The sequence below is a fragment of the Hypomesus transpacificus genome, chromosome 2 (genome assembly GCF_021917145.1).
Source record: "Hypomesus transpacificus isolate Combined female chromosome 2, fHypTra1, whole genome shotgun sequence".
Taxonomy (NCBI): Eukaryota; Metazoa; Chordata; class Actinopteri; order Osmeriformes; family Osmeridae; genus Hypomesus; species Hypomesus transpacificus.
The window spans coordinates 16235866-16251229 of NC_061061.1; the positions used below are offsets into that span (position 1 = coordinate 16235866).

The 15364-nt window shown below is 48.2% G+C and overlaps 1 protein-coding gene across 1 annotated transcript; it reads right to left on the reverse strand.

Moving 5' to 3' along the window:
- Nucleotides 1-477: 477 nt before the first annotated feature.
- tmem145 (transmembrane protein 145) lies at nucleotides 478-14512 on the reverse strand. Its single transcript, XM_047040379.1, has 15 exons — nucleotides 14406-14512; nucleotides 10381-10455; nucleotides 9587-9664; nucleotides 9297-9383; nucleotides 8793-8894; nucleotides 7349-7433; nucleotides 6998-7069; nucleotides 6203-6271; nucleotides 5734-5814; nucleotides 5357-5435; nucleotides 4814-4907; nucleotides 2883-3055; nucleotides 2593-2713; nucleotides 1889-2077; nucleotides 478-1678 (listed from the first exon to the last, which is right to left on the reverse strand). Exons 1-15 carry the CDS (start codon nucleotides 14508-14510, stop codon nucleotides 1445-1447), a joined length of 1644 nt encoding a protein of 547 aa, XP_046896335.1. The 5' UTR covers nucleotides 14511-14512; the 3' UTR covers nucleotides 478-1444.
- Between the last annotated feature and the right edge of the window lie 852 nt (nucleotides 14513-15364).

A 15364-nucleotide genomic window follows, 5' to 3' on the forward strand; every position in this document is an offset into this window, starting at 1 on the left:
ATGACACTTGTGTACATTACTATGACTATATCTACAGGTATTGCATTCTTGGATGCAGCTGGACTATAATGCAATGTGTTATCGATGAGTACAGTAAGTCCAGTCTCCTTTAAACGTATTAGAAACAGACATTCTGCAATGAGGAACATTAAGACTTCCATGCAGAACAAAGAGAATGTATCTAAAACATGACTGATTCATTAGTAGGAGCTCATGTAAATATTTATGGTTACACAACTGCCTGTGTCCATGTTGAACAGATACATTTATGGTTGTCGCCTAAAGAAACAGACTTTCAATTTTTTTATTTGGGGGTTGTTGAATATTTAACGCATCACCTCTGGCTGTCTGTCGATGATGCACACTGGAATCTAAAGAACAACGTGTATAAAAGATGTGCACTTTAAAGTAAGTTCAAATCACTTCAGTCCTCGTCTGAGGCAGTAGTACATTCACAAACTGTTAATAGATTATAACAACAGTTTGTTGTCATAACAAAAAACTGTTGAAACTGTACAGTTTTCAGTTCAACTGAGATGGGTAATGTGCGGTTCAAATCATCAACAAATGAAAGCAGAGTTGTAACAATAGATTTTCCCCAAATTGTTGGTGATTTTTCGCCAGGTATTGTTTGTTCTGTACATACAGTAAGTATGTGGTACAAAAGTGGTGTTAATACACACAAGTGCACACATTGTATGGTAACATGAAGTGCAGTATTCCTAGTGTAAAACAGGTGGGTACAGTACAAACATGCTTGTTTTACTACCTCAGAGATGTCCACAGTAAACTTGACATTGTACACTTAAACGTCGGCATATCAATCCTGTCTAACCCGATGAGTATATAAACAGACCTAACATATTCTATATAGGGAGTAAATATCTATGCGTTATCAAAATATGTCAAACATAAAAAAGTAGTTTTACTTCGCATGAAGGGAGTGAATACTCTGGTACAGTGTAGTGGCAGCAGAATTTCAATGGTCACAGCACCACTTGGAATTCAACAATGTGAAAAAAACATCCCTTTGCGCAATAGAAATATTTGCAACTACTTAAAGTACAAGTACTGCTCTCTCGCTTCGGCTATTTACACTTACCGCTTGGCTCTTCCAGCAATGCCTTATAAATTCTTAAATGAAAATGTTCATAAGAGTTTTGTTCAGTCCCCTTGTGCACTCCTATCACTCTATTGCTCAGTCTACGCCCACTTTGTCATCTCCCCCTGTGCCTCACTCAGGTCTGCATCAATATTTATTGCTTCTTGTTTTTATTTTTTATATATATTTCTTTTTTTTACAGCCATAGCACTCTAACTCATATCTTGTTCCTCACCCACTGTTACTCTTTTTCTTTTCTCACGATACTCTTCCCCCCCACCTAACACTTCCTTCTATATCAGCCCTCTCTCCCTGTCAACCCTCCTTTCCTATTGGTCCATATCATGCCTTCGACCCCACCCCGAGCCCACCCTGCATGCTGAAGTACTCGGTAAAGGAGGGGAGTCGTGGGGGGGGAGGGGGGGAGTGGGAAGAGAGGCGGGGGGGCACAGGGGGCAGGGACGGGGGGAGCGCAGACGTCAGATCGGCTGTGGTGGTGATGATCTTTTGCTCGCTGTTCCTCGGCACCTCTTGTCCCTTCCGGGGCACCGTCTCGTCTACTGTCTTCACTGGGCCCTGGAGGAGGAAGAGGATGGAGGTTTAGACTGAAAGGTCAAGGAGTCATGCAGGTTTCACCCTGCTGTCAGTACCTGGCAGTACCTGGCAGGACTGTACTATGCTAAATGACTAAATGTACTATGTTCCCTGCCTGTGTCTGTGTGTTTAATCAGGCCTGCCTGCTAAAATGGCCGGTTTTACAGCCTCAGCCCTCGATCTCAGACTCACCGACTGGATGGAGAACAGCTCAGTGAAGTTGGGCTGGGAGTCGCCCAGAAAGGAGCTGTTGCCGTAGGCATGGTGGGGGAAGCTTTCTCCAGGCACCCCCGCTTTCGGACTGGACAGAAGGATGCCTATCTGGGACGTCCTCACGTGATACGGAAAGTTCTTATTGGCTGCTGAGGGCCGAGTGATAGCCTATGGATAGAATGGGAAAGCGAAATGATTATGAAGGTATACCATACTGTGTTAGCATGAAGTTTGTCCGAGGGTGCTTAAACATACATGTCTAGCTGTGACTCACAGTGTAACTCACATATTGTGAAAATGCTGAATCTAAAGGGTGAAAGCAATTCAGTAGGGTGCCTGGACAAGTGAATAATGTACGGTATATAAATCAGATCTGGCCTTTTTACAGTTGCTGTGAAGGTCCTGATGACACAGTACAATATTTATAAGAACAGGCAGAGGACTCATGAGGAATGAATCATGGCTAATGAACAGACCAACAAAGAGACTGTGTGTGTGTGTGTGTGTGTGACATTTTGCAAGTGAGCGTGCATCTGAAGTGTTTGTGTGTCGGACGAGGAAGGTGGGAGCTGCGAACGAGGATGATGAAGGACACCGAGATGTGAATCATTAGCAGGAACAGACTGTTAGGTGTGTGTGTGCGTGTGTGTTTGTGTGTGTGTGTGCGGACATGGCGCACTAACCAGGAACACAATGTGGGCGTAGAGGTGGATGCCAAGCTGGATGCCATTGACAATCTTCTCCCTAGCCCATCGAGGTATGCCAAAGTTGGCAATCAAAGCCATGACTGGCACTGCGAAAAACCTGAGGTGGAAAAATAGAGAGAGAGAGAGAGAGAGGGTAATGAGCAAGAGAGGGCAATCAGACACAGGTAGGGAGAAAATATGGTCAATTTGCTACTTATTATAATGAAGTATAGGCAAGACACTATCCAAGTTCTGATCTGGAAGGAAGGAGGAGGAAGGGGGCTCACCAGAGGGTGTATGCAGTGAAGAAGGGGATGTAGAAAGGCTGTTTCTCGGGGTAGTGTTTGAGAGAGACCAGAACCGCGTAGCAGAACCACACGTAGGCCAGCAGCTGCAGACCCATCAACCCGTACCCTGCTGGACTGTCGTACGCATACAGCACCTCGCCTGGGTCAAAGAACTGGGACACACACACACATACGCACACACGCAGTCACACACACACACATATTGCAGTCAAAATCACAACTATCTAAAAACCAACCACGTTTTACTCTTAATGGGAAATAACAATGGACAAGCCCTCTGTGTCTATTATTACTATTACTGACAGTCATTCATTATACTATATCAAACCCCTTAATTCAGCAGGACAGTTTCATCAGTTCAAGTTTGCCGAAGTGTCAAAAGTATGCAGTACCTTTCACTGCCTGAGTTCTGCTTGTGTGACACAATTGGAATGACCGATGAAAAGGTCAGTAGAATGACCGGGTCCGTGTGTGTGTGCTGGCGTGTTTGTCTGCCCTTGTCAAGTGTATCCTCGCAAACCCGTGTAAGCAAGTGTGTGTATGGGTGTGTGTTTGTGCGTGACTCTGTGTACGCGTGTTGCCATGTGTGTTGCCTTCGCTGTTCCTACAACTGGGTTGTCGTCACACTCTCTGTGTCTGCGGGCAGTGCATCGAGTTTCGCACGTCTGGATAGCAGGGACAGAGTTACACCTTCCACTGCCCTGCATTATGCAGAGGTGTGGTGATTCCACCTTCCACCTCCAGGCCCTGGTCCCTGCTGTCCACTACACCCTGGCAGCTAGACTGCAGGCCCAATAAGGAGGCGTCAGCCCTCATTTCCTTTCCGAACCTGGCTGAAACTCCTTTAACCTGATGCCTTGGGTGAGCGACTGTCATTAGAAGAAGAAGCGACCGGAACAAAAGAAAGTAGCGAGAATCTAACTGTGACAAACTGGCTAAATTGCTGGATTTTCCGTTTGCGCGTGTTGGGGGGGAGGGTGGAGGACAACGTTGTGAAAGGGGGGGGGGGGGGGGGGGGGGGGGTGATACACATACAGAGTGTATGGAGTGGACACCCTGGGAGTCTGAAAGGTGTATTCCTGAACCTACATCCTAGAATGCAACGCTGCACAAGCAACCCCCCCCACTACCCAGGCCTCTCCTCTACCAGTCTTTCTCATATTCCGAGTCACTGATCAGACCTCAATATAAAATTTGCAGTGCTATTATACAATGAACATGAAACTTGATACAAAGAAAAGGCTTGAGGGGTATAGATGTATCGTTGGCCTGTTGGTGTATCATTGTAGCGTTGCCCGGATGTCTCCTGACAGGGGGCTAGGCTAGGGTGCTGTGTTTCCTGTTAGGGGGCTAGGCTAGGGTGATGTGTTTCCTGTTAGGGGGCTAGGCTTGGGTGGTGTGTTTCCTGTCAGGGGGCTAGGCTAGGGTGGTGTGTTTCCTGTCAGGGGGCTAGGTTAGGGTGGTGTGTTTCCTGTTAGGGGGCTAGGCTTGGGTGCTGTGTTTCCTGTCAGGGGGCTAGGCTTGGGTGATGTGTTTCCTGTTAGGGGGCTAGGCTAGAGTGCTGTGTTTCCTGTCAGGGGGCTAGGTTAGGGTGATGAGTTTCCTGTTAGGGGGCTAGGTTAGGGTGGTGAGTTTCCTGTCAGGGGGCTAGGTTAGGGTGGTGAGTTTCCTGTCAGGGGGCTAGGTTAGGGTGGTGTGTTTCCTGTCAGGGGGCTAGGTTAGGGTGAACAGTTTCCTGTCAGGGGGCTAGGCTTGGGTGGTGTGTTTCCTGTTAGGGGGCTAGGCTAGGGTGGTGTGTTTCCTGTCAGGGGGCTAGGTTAGGGTGATGAGTTTCCTGTCAGGGGGCTAGGCTTGGGTGCTGTGTTTCCTGTCAGGGGGCTAGGCTTGGGTGGTGGTGCGCTGGAGCTCACCTCGGCTTCGTAGATGAAGAGGATGACGTAAGTGATGGTGTAGACCGTCATGTAGATGGACAGCTTGACTGATCCGCTGTGGCTGATCCTTGCCCTGATACAGTGATACACACACACACACAGGGAAGAGTTTGTAAAGCTAGTTTAAAGAGTTTTCAGACCCTAGTGTGTGCAGACAGACAGACACCGTGTCTGTCCTTTAAACTCCGGTGCAGACAGCTGATCTAAGTACTGCAGCGACTCATGAACTGGACCTGAGTGGGAGGACAGTGTGTCGTGTCGATGTTGAAATCTCTCTGCCAAACTAGACAGACAGGGAGAAGCAGGGCTAAAAGGCTCAGTCAACACAGCCGGTGAGACGGAAGGAAGAAGAGCGTTTTTATCCAGTGTCACAGCATGGCAAAGATAACGGCAGTTATCCTAAGTGACAAGGCAAAGCGAGGGAGAGATGTTGAGCGCGGGGACAGCTGGGGCTGCCCTCCGGGCCAGAGGTGAGAGACGCCGTGTGAAATGTGAGATACACGGATACACACACACACCCACCTGGTGACAGTGAAGCCTTTTCCCAGAAGAACCAGCATCAGTAGGAACACTAGGAAACTGACAGAGAACAGTAACTTCCCTGTGGGGGGAGAGAGAGAGAGAGAGAGAGAGAGAGAGAGAGAGAGAGAGAGAGAGAGAGAGGGAGGGAGGGAGGGAGGGAGGGAAAAAATTAGAACTTCTCCCACAGAGAGTGAAAGACAGGTTACTGTAAGTAGGTTAAAATGTCTGAATTGGTAACGCCGGAAATCGAAAGCAGGTCATGTCACACACATGCGCCCAGTCAGTCAGACACACACACACAAATGTACTCCCATACAGAATATCTTAAATGCATTGTTCATTTTGAAACTTCCCAGTGGTTTGGCTCTCTGACTCACCCAGTATCTTCAGACTGCCATTGCCTACCCCATCTCTGGCATACAGGCCCCAGTAGATACAGTGAAACATCAGGCTGCACACTGCAGAGGAGAGGAATCAGGAAAGACACACTTCTGAGCTACTGAAAGCTATTAAATATTACATACCAGAGGGAACAACTAAGCCAAGCTATAGTGCTTATTCATTTACTTAATACCTATGCTAATATCAGTGGCTCATGTACTTGACGATTTGAGACTTTCATGCAGTATGACATGCAAATGTAGTGCTTTAAGAATCTGTGTGTGTGTGAGAGAGAGATAGAATCTGAGAGAAAAAGAGAGAGAGAGAGAAACAGAGAGATAGAGAGAGAAAGAGAGATCGAGATAGAGTAAGAAAGAGAGATAGATAGAGAGAAAGAGAGAGAGAGAGAGATAGAGAGAGAGAGAGAGAACGAGAGAAAGAGAGAGAGAGAGTTATGAGTCTCACCCTCTACACCTGCCGCAGTCATAAACATCTTATAGGTTGTATGGAGAAGCTGCCGTCCTTTCAGATTATCTAGAGGGAAGGAGAAGGAACGAGAGAGGGAGTGGGGGATGAAAGAGGATTGCAAAAGAGGAGAGGCAACCAAGGAAGATGAAAGAAAAGGGGAAAGGAGAGTAAATAACAGGAGACATGGTGGGCAAGAACAGGTGTAGAGGAAGTGAACAAAGAACGAAGAGAGGGAGAGAAAGAGAGAGATGCATGAGGACGTGCCCTACTTGCTGAAGACATGTCATGTGCAGATACTGTGTCTTTGTGCACTTTTCCCTCCCTCTCCCTCTCCCTCTCTCTCTCTCTCTTTCTCTCTCTCTTTCTCTCTCTCTCTCTGGTCTCTCCGGAGAGCAGTCCGACATTGTAGCTCAGTCACACCGACATCCCTGTTTCCCTGCAGGCCTTGTCTGCTCTTCAGCTTCAGCTGTCTCCTGTCTGTCAAGCAGAGCTAAGCCCCCCCCTCCCCCTCCTCTAGTGATCCAGGGGATGTGGGCCTGAACCCCCCCCCCCCTCCTCTAGTGATCCAGGGGATGTGGGCCTGAACCCCCCCCCCCTCCTCTAGTGATCCAGGGGATGTGGGGGCTGAACACAGGAACGTACTCTGGCCCTCTCAGAAACAAGCACTCCCGCCTTAACGCCAGGCAGGCAGGTAGGCACTTACTAATCCTCTTTCCCTGGGAAGACAAAGGCCAGGGTTTTTTTTGAGGACGGGCGTCCGGTCAAGCCCCCATTCACGGGAAAGACACTTACAGGCAAAGTAGCAGGAGAGGAGAAAGACAGCGCTGAAGATGACCAGGAAGGTGATGTCAGTCTCTAGAATCCCTGGGAAGTTCCATTAAAGAGGATGGGAATAGGAAGGGGGATATGAGGCACAGAAAGATGTTGGAATTATTAAAGGAGATGAACATGACTATTTCTATACTACAGCCCCCACTTTCTTTGTCCATCCTAGTAAGCTCATCCATCATTTTTAATTCATCCACCAGCCCTTTCCTTCATTATTCTAATTGGTTCAGTTCAATATGCTTTATTGGCCGTGCAAAGTGGTGTTGTCCAGTCTATTAGCCATCGTTTTATTAACATCTCTACAATCACGCTCACCAAACTCATCTGCAGAGAAATGCTGGGTCCAGAACGACTGGCCGTTAGTCAGCTTCATCTCGTATTCCAGCTGCAAGCCATCCCCCTGAAAGAGAGAGAGAGACAGAGAGACAGAGAGACAGAGAGAGACAGAGAGAGAAAGACAGATATATCAAGACAGAGAGAGATAGATAGAGAGAGGGAGGGAGAGAGGGAGAGACAGAGAAAGAGAGGAGATTGAGAGACCGTGCGTGGCAGAAAGAGCTCATTTCACACAGAGCAGTTCAAAGCCTGCGGACTTTCTGGTTGTTGTGGTGGTGAGGTGGCAAGGTGGGGTGGGGGAAAGGGGCAGGGGGTAGCCTTTGATTCCCTTTGGCAGCCAGGACTCCATCTCAGTCCCTCCATCAAAAAGGCTGGAGGGAGTACCTAGCGTGGCCTGTCAGAAAATCAATACTGCCAGTGAAGGCACACACAGCGAGTTGAAGAGAGAGGAGAGAGATAGATAAATAGATGGATGGATAGTCAGAGAGTGATAAAAAAAAGGTGGGTGCAGAGAGAGGCGAGGACAACAGTAAATAAAGCAGGGTAACGGAGTGACAGAGGGAGCAGAGGATGAAATGAAAGAGCAGAAGTGAAAGAGAAATAAACAAATACAGCGATCAAACAACAGACGGGGGAAAGAGAGAGAAAGGGAGGGAGGGAGAGAGAGAGATGGGGGGGGCGGGGGAGATGAAGACGGGGCCAAAACAGAGATGGAAAGGTGAGGATGAGAGTGAGCGAGGGGAGAGGAAGCGAGAAGACATGAAGACGGAAATTGCCGGCGTGTGCAGACAGCTGCAGGCCCCGACACACAGCGTGAGAGCCAGTCCAACAGCATTAGGCCGTGTGTCCATCAACAGCCGCTGTCGTGACGACACTCTCCAGGAAACAACCACTTAAATCATGTCCCTCTTCACTAGCGATCTGCGGCGACACTGCAAATCCTGCACGCACTCACACTGCAAACACCCACACACATTCACAAACATGCGCGCACGCACGCACACGCGTACACACTGAGCACAGCTCTAGCCCTTGAGCAGAGCTCATCAAGCAGTGATTACTATGCAGAGTGCTCCTAGCACAGCAACATGAACCAGCCATACTCTTCCCGTACCAGCATCGACCCACGCTCACACACAGAGACATCACCAGACAAAACTTGACATCACAATAGGACTCATCCGTGGATTTACAGTCACGGCGAAGCAAAAATGTTTACTCATTTGTTTCCGAGGATTGCGCAGACAAAACAGCGAGGTAACATCAGTTCAGTCCTGAATAAACGTGGGCTGTCGCCTAACGATGGATTGTCCGGCCGCCCCGTTCGCTTGTGTGTGTGAGTGTGGGGGTGGCGTGTGTTGTCAGGGCAACAGACAAGCGGCGGGCAGGGCCCCAGCTTCAGGGGTTAGAGTTGAACACTTACCCCGCACTTGCTGAGAGCGATGTACCACCATCTCTCCCTCACGGACCTGAAACTTCGACCTCCCACACAGCTCAACACCTCCTCATTTCCCTCTCCTTCCACCTAACACCCAGAGAGGGAAAGGGGGGAGGAGAACAGAGACACACAGAGAGAGAATGATAGTGAGCGAGAGAGGGAGGGAGGGAGAGAGACGGCGAGACAGACCGTAAAACAAGAGTGATTGTGTGTGTGAGAGAAAAAAGGGGGAGAGAAAGAGAGAGAGACGTGTTATTGTCATAAACCCACAGAGAGATATCACAGCCCACACATGTAACAGATGGAAACACACAAACGAGCCCTCAAAGGAAGGAGCCATACCAGACTCACACCTACTGCAACCACAAATAGCCCAGACTGTGTTAACAAACAAAGCATGGATTAATTGATAAAAATAATAAATAAATAAAAAAACTGTCTGTTGGGAAAGCAAAACCACAGAACGGATACAAGTGTGCGTGTTCTTACCACACAGCCCGACCATGTGTAGCGGGTGGTCAGGTTGATGACCTGGTTGTTCTCTGGCCTCAACACTGCCTCCTTCTGGTAGCAGTTCTGTGGCGCAGACAAGCAGGTAGGAAAAGGTCAAGGTGAAGGCGTCATCATACAGTATACATTACACACGCAAAAACCACACGACCAAGAAGCAAACAAGTGTCCATAGCTCTGTTGGCTAAGATTTCATGGAAAACCACGACACACACATACACACACACACACACAAACCATCCCTGAGAAGCAGAAAGACAGTTTCTCACCTTATCCGCCCTCTTGTACACAGCTGGCCACTGAGTGCTGTCATCAAAGTAGAGCAATATGTTCTGACAGCAGCGTGACTAGGGAGGAGGGACAGAGAGAACAAGGAAATAGAGGGGAATGGGAAAGAGGAGGCGGGGGAGAAAGGAGGGAGGGGGGGGACAGGTTGGTGTGAAAGGGTAAGATTAATTCGACACAGACTGCAGGCTACAACGCAACAGAAAGAAGATGGAAAAGCGAGGGAGGGGTGGGGTGCCAGAGGAGGGCAGGGGGGGGGCGGGATTTGGGAACAGTTTATGGATAGATGGAGTACAAGTGATAGAGGGCGGAGTAGAGGACAAGGTAAAGGAAAAGGTGTGTTACCACCAGAACGGCCTATAGCTATACAGGCTCAAGGCTAATAAAGTCAGTTTAAGGTAGCAAGAAAGGGGAAAGAGAGGGAGCGAGGGAAGGAGAGAGAGAAAGGGGGGTGGAGAGATCTGTGTAAAGATGTACAATGAAAATAACACAGAAACAGGAAGAATATGCATGATGGAATAAAAGAGCAAAATAAATTCTAATAAAAACATTGTCAGAAAAAGACCACACGTTCGTGTGTACCCTTTACCTTAAAGATCTCTTACCACCCAACAAAAGAACCTATAGTTTATTCGAAAAACACTCATGTTGTCAGTGATTTTCACTTTATCGTCGTTAGGCTATTATTACCGGCTTCTACAGTTTTTTTTTATGTAGACGCACACTCATAAACACACACACACACTACTCAAATCACAGATGTGCAGTACCAGCCTACCTTTGCGTAGCGGAACCGGAAGTCTAGACGCCCAAAGTCAGTGAGGAAACAGAATCGAGTTAGGAAGACCCAGTCCTAGGAAAGAGGAGGAAAGAGGAGGAAAGAGGAGGAAAGAGGAGGAGGAAAGAGGAGGAAAGAGGAGGAGGAAAGAGGAGGAAAGAGGAGGAGGGGTGAATGAAGGGAGACGGAAGGTGGGAGGGAGGGAGGGAGGGAGGGAGGGAGGGAGGGAGGGAGGGAGGGAGGGAGGGAGGGAGGGAGGGGAGGGAGGGAGGGAGGGAGGGAGGGAGGGAGGGAGGGAGGGAGGGAGGGAGGGAGGGGAGGGAGGGAGGGAGGGAAGAAAATATGCAAAGATGAGGTAGAACAGGAGGACAGAGGTGGATGAAAAAGGAGAAAGAGAGAGGGAGGGAAGGAAGGAGGGAAAGAGGGGAGAGGGACATCACAAAAGTAAGAACATTGAAACCACAAGCCTGCAAGGACTGGGCCAAACTACAGCACGGACAGCACACTTCAATGATCTTATGTAAGACACTGCAACAGCAGCAGTGGCCAGCAGTAGATTGGTCAGCGAGAGAGAGAGTGTGTGTGTGTGCGTGTGTGTGTGTGTGTGTGTGCAAGCAGCACTGGCGGGAATTGAAGAAGGGGGCACAATGTTAGCATGTGCTTCCTGAACACACACATAGATCAACCAGCCCACCAGCCACTTGTGTCTGCCCACAGTGAACAGGACAGTCATACGTCATACATGTAGTCATTTAGCAGACGCTCTTATCCAGAGCGACTTACATTAAGAACAGGGACATTCCCCCCCGAGGCAAGTAGGGTGAAGTGCCTTGCCCAAGGACACAACGTCATTTGGCACGAATCGAACCAGCAACGTTTGGATTACTAGCCCAATTCCATAACCGCTCAGCCACCTGTCTCCCCGACTCATACACTTACCCTAGACAGGCTCATCTGCAATGGACACTTCAAATAATGAAATTCACATTAGGATGTTCACCTGACCAGCGCCTGTTTGTTAGAACGCCCCACCTGCACGAGCGCTCACAGAAATGAAGTCCACAGGTTATTACTGTATAACTGCCATTCTGACGACTCCTCTCAGAATAGAAACACGTTCATTTCTGTTCTGTGTAGCGGAATCCCTGCCAAGCGGGCTTCAACCTCCAACCATGCCCCTGGTCTATATTTCACACAGCAAACAAAACCGCTGCCATATTTCAGGCAGCGCAAGCTAACTGGGGCTGACACCCCAGGGGCAGTAAGTCACGGAGCAACCCAGGAACCTGCTTCACACACACAACCTCCCTGCATTGTCCCGGGGCTGGCGCCATCGCCATGGCTACTACAAGGTCGTAATTCAGAACTAGACCCCCCCCCCCTTCCCCTTCCCCTTCCCCTTCCCCCTTAAAAATAAAATAAGGCTAGGTAGAGAGGAGAATGGCAGTGCTTTCGCTCGACTCTCCCAGTATCATGAATGACCCCCTTGTTAAGGCGCACGCGTACACCAACACCTAATTGACCCATAGTCATAGCAACCATCACAAGATTGGTTTCCAGCTGTCATAGGAACAAACAAAGAACCAGCACTAAATTACCGACACACACACACAGAAACACAAGCTTTTCCACATACCCGTTTTCAAACCCTCTTGGACAGACCACACACTAACCCCAGCCCCAGCCTCATCCCCAGCCCCATCCCCATCCCCATCCCCAGCCCCATCCCCATCCCCAGCCCCATCCCCAGCCCCATCCCCATCCCCAGCCCCATCCCCAGCCCCATCCCCAGCCCCATCCCCAGCCCCACCCCAGCCCCATCCCCAGCCCCATCCCCAGCCCCATCCCCAGCCCCACCCCAGCCCCATCCCCAGCCCCATCCCCAGCCCCATCCCCAGCCCTATCCCCAGCCCTATCCCCAGCCCCATCCCCAGCCCCAGCACATCTCTCTACGGCCAGCTTCACAACTGCTCATGCTCGACTAGCTCAAATGTCATTGTTGACTAGTCAATAACGTACCCACAGCCAGCTGGGTGATTTTCACACCAGCCAGCCAGGCTATTGTCCCCCTTGGGGGGTCAAAGGGCAGCTGCTGCCCCAGACAGTCTTAGTGGACAAGTGGACCGTGCACAGGGGAACAGGAGAGGATACATAGAACATCTTGGAACACAGGTCCAGAGGATGAGGTGTCACACGTAATCCTCCTTGGTCCTCTCATTTCCCCCCACGGCCACTGCATTGTGATGCAGAGTCATTCAGCCAGTGTGTGTGTGTGTGTAAGTGTGTTTTTGTGTGCGTGTGTGTGTGTGTGCACTGGACACCTCATTAATCAAGCGCTAGGCCTTGATGCCGTATCCACTCACCACCGAGATCCAGAAGCTCCCTCTCTTTGGCCATCCCTCCTTTTCTCAACCTGTCTCTCTCTCCCTCTATCTCAGGCCCCTCTCTTTCCCTCCCCAGATCCCTGTTTGCTCGCTAAGCCTCATTAACAATTAATTACCAATCAGCTAGTCACGTCACCCCTGGACCGCCGAGCCTCTCAATGATTCATTAGTGAGGTTACACAACAGTAAAACTTAAAGACACCCTCGCACAGACTATGTACAAACATGGGAAAACACGGACACTCACTACACACACAAAACCTTTTTTTTGTCGTCGTTATCTGTCATATTACAACACAGAAACACACACACACACCTATAAATGCGGGTAAAGAATTATTCTACAGAGTCTGTATTTACTTTGCTGGTTCATTCGATCATGCTCCAGGCCCCAATATCCCACATAGCAAATCCCTCCTTTACGGCCCTTCACGGCCCACTCACGCACACACCTCCTCACCTCTCCATCAAGCTCTCCTCTCATGAGCCTGATATCAATTCTGGCTGTTCTCAATTTCAACTGGAGCGTTTTGGTGTTGGCACTCTGACTGTGTGTGTGTTTGTGTGTGTTTACTGAATGAGTGAGTGAATGACCTTGGGTGGGAAGAGGCCAGCAGACAAGACTGATGATGTGTTTAACGGTCCCAAAGGAAAACACAAGCACACACACACACAAGCACAGTCTCTCTTTCTCTCTCTTTATCAATATGTCAAGACCAGTGTTGTTTTATGCCATTCATACTGTGCAGGTGTTTACTCCTAGATCAGCAACACAGAATGAGTTTAGAAGACAAGGAGTGCTTTCTTGAATAAGTATTTGATATGGAAACAACTTATACAACTGATTTTTAACTTTTAAACAAAATGGGATTTGCAATCCTGCAATCTCAATTGACCAAAGGATAAAAGCATTTAACCTTATCTCTGATAACATGGTTATGATTCTAAACTTCCAATAAGCCGCACCACTGACAATCATTTATAAGTCTTGCTATAGATTAGGGTCTAGTTTGGCGGACGTCGTCTAATCAAGTTAGATTAATCTCCTTAACCCTAGGTTTTTGGAACTCTCGCTGCAGTGGACACTTGGCCCAGATTCACTGAGACACCTGGAGCACTAAGGATAAAACGCCATATCAATTTTGACGATGTCTGGTCTAATAGGCCTAATTTTGGTCAAATGTATCTATGGAAACTGGCGTGCATTAACCAATAACAAACACCGTTGTAAAGAACGACCGCTGACGCACACCTGTAACCGGTTGCTTTTGTGAAAGAAAAAAACCATCGCCTTGTAGTGACAATAAAGAAGCCTGTAAGCTCAAGCGACGAAATAGTCCAATTTAAGTTGAGAGCCACACCGTCACAACTGAAGCTTGTGATGTCTATGCAGAGTCTCGATCACAAAAGAAATCTGCTGGATCTGACATGCATACAGATGCGCAAAATTGCACGGCAACACACACAACCTATTGTAATCTAATCCGTAGTGTAATAGGTTAAATGGCATTCAAACATCACAGGTAACTTAGAGGTTTCGCAATACCAGTTACGCTTGTAGCATGGACTCAATTGTCTATCCAATAACGGTGACTGTGCCGTTGTATTAATAGCGATAAATATACCAACACCATCTCTTACCTCTTTGGTATTAACTATACCTCTGACGTATTTCCCCAAAACTGAGCCAAAACCAAAAACGCTGGACACCACGGCCAAACACAAAAGTCTCTCGCAAACCTCCATCTTATCCCCCTTCTCTGTTGATACCCTGTGGTTCTCAGGACAACCCTGGTCTATCACCCAGGAACGCAGGAAACGGTAGAGCCTGGGTAAGAGATGGAAGCAGAGAGGAAGCGCGCTCTTGTCCCTCGAGGATGAATGTAGCCCCAATAGCCTACTTGAGCGGTGAGCGCGCTTCGGATACGCGCCCCAATTCTGCTTCTTTCCTTCGTCGGTTACGGGGCAGAATGCTCGTCCTCGCTCGTAGATTGCGACACATTCAGCACCTCAGAATTTGCCATTCGTGTAGACTAGTCGATGGCACAAAAATGTATACAAAATAGCGAACCACATACTTCCTTAAGACAACAGGCAAAATACAGGTATGTCCCACACAATATTCTGTTCTTAAGTTTTCAATGGGCTACCATAGCCTAACGCATTCGGAAAGGTGATATCATTTTTTTCTCCAAAAGATGAGCTATACCAAAGTTTAACAAACCACGAGACAACCAACGCGTCAGATTCTCAAGAATATAATACATTGATATAGGCTACATCAAACATCAAGAATAAACTAAGAAATTAACCAGAGAATGACGGGGATATATTTTTTAATCGATTTCTGACAAAATGCTTGATACAGTAGCCTTTTTCGATAACTCAGTCACTCAAGATATGAATACAAACAAATGTGTGTAAAATATACTTTAAAAAGACAGCAGTAAAACGATATTTTTGGGATTATTTCTTTATTTCAATACCAAATCAACAGGGAAAATAATAGTTTCCAATAGCATACTCCAATATACTTTGAGTATCTGACACAACATTCAGCCAATCCTGCAAAATAAAGGCATAAAAACTATACAGGATAT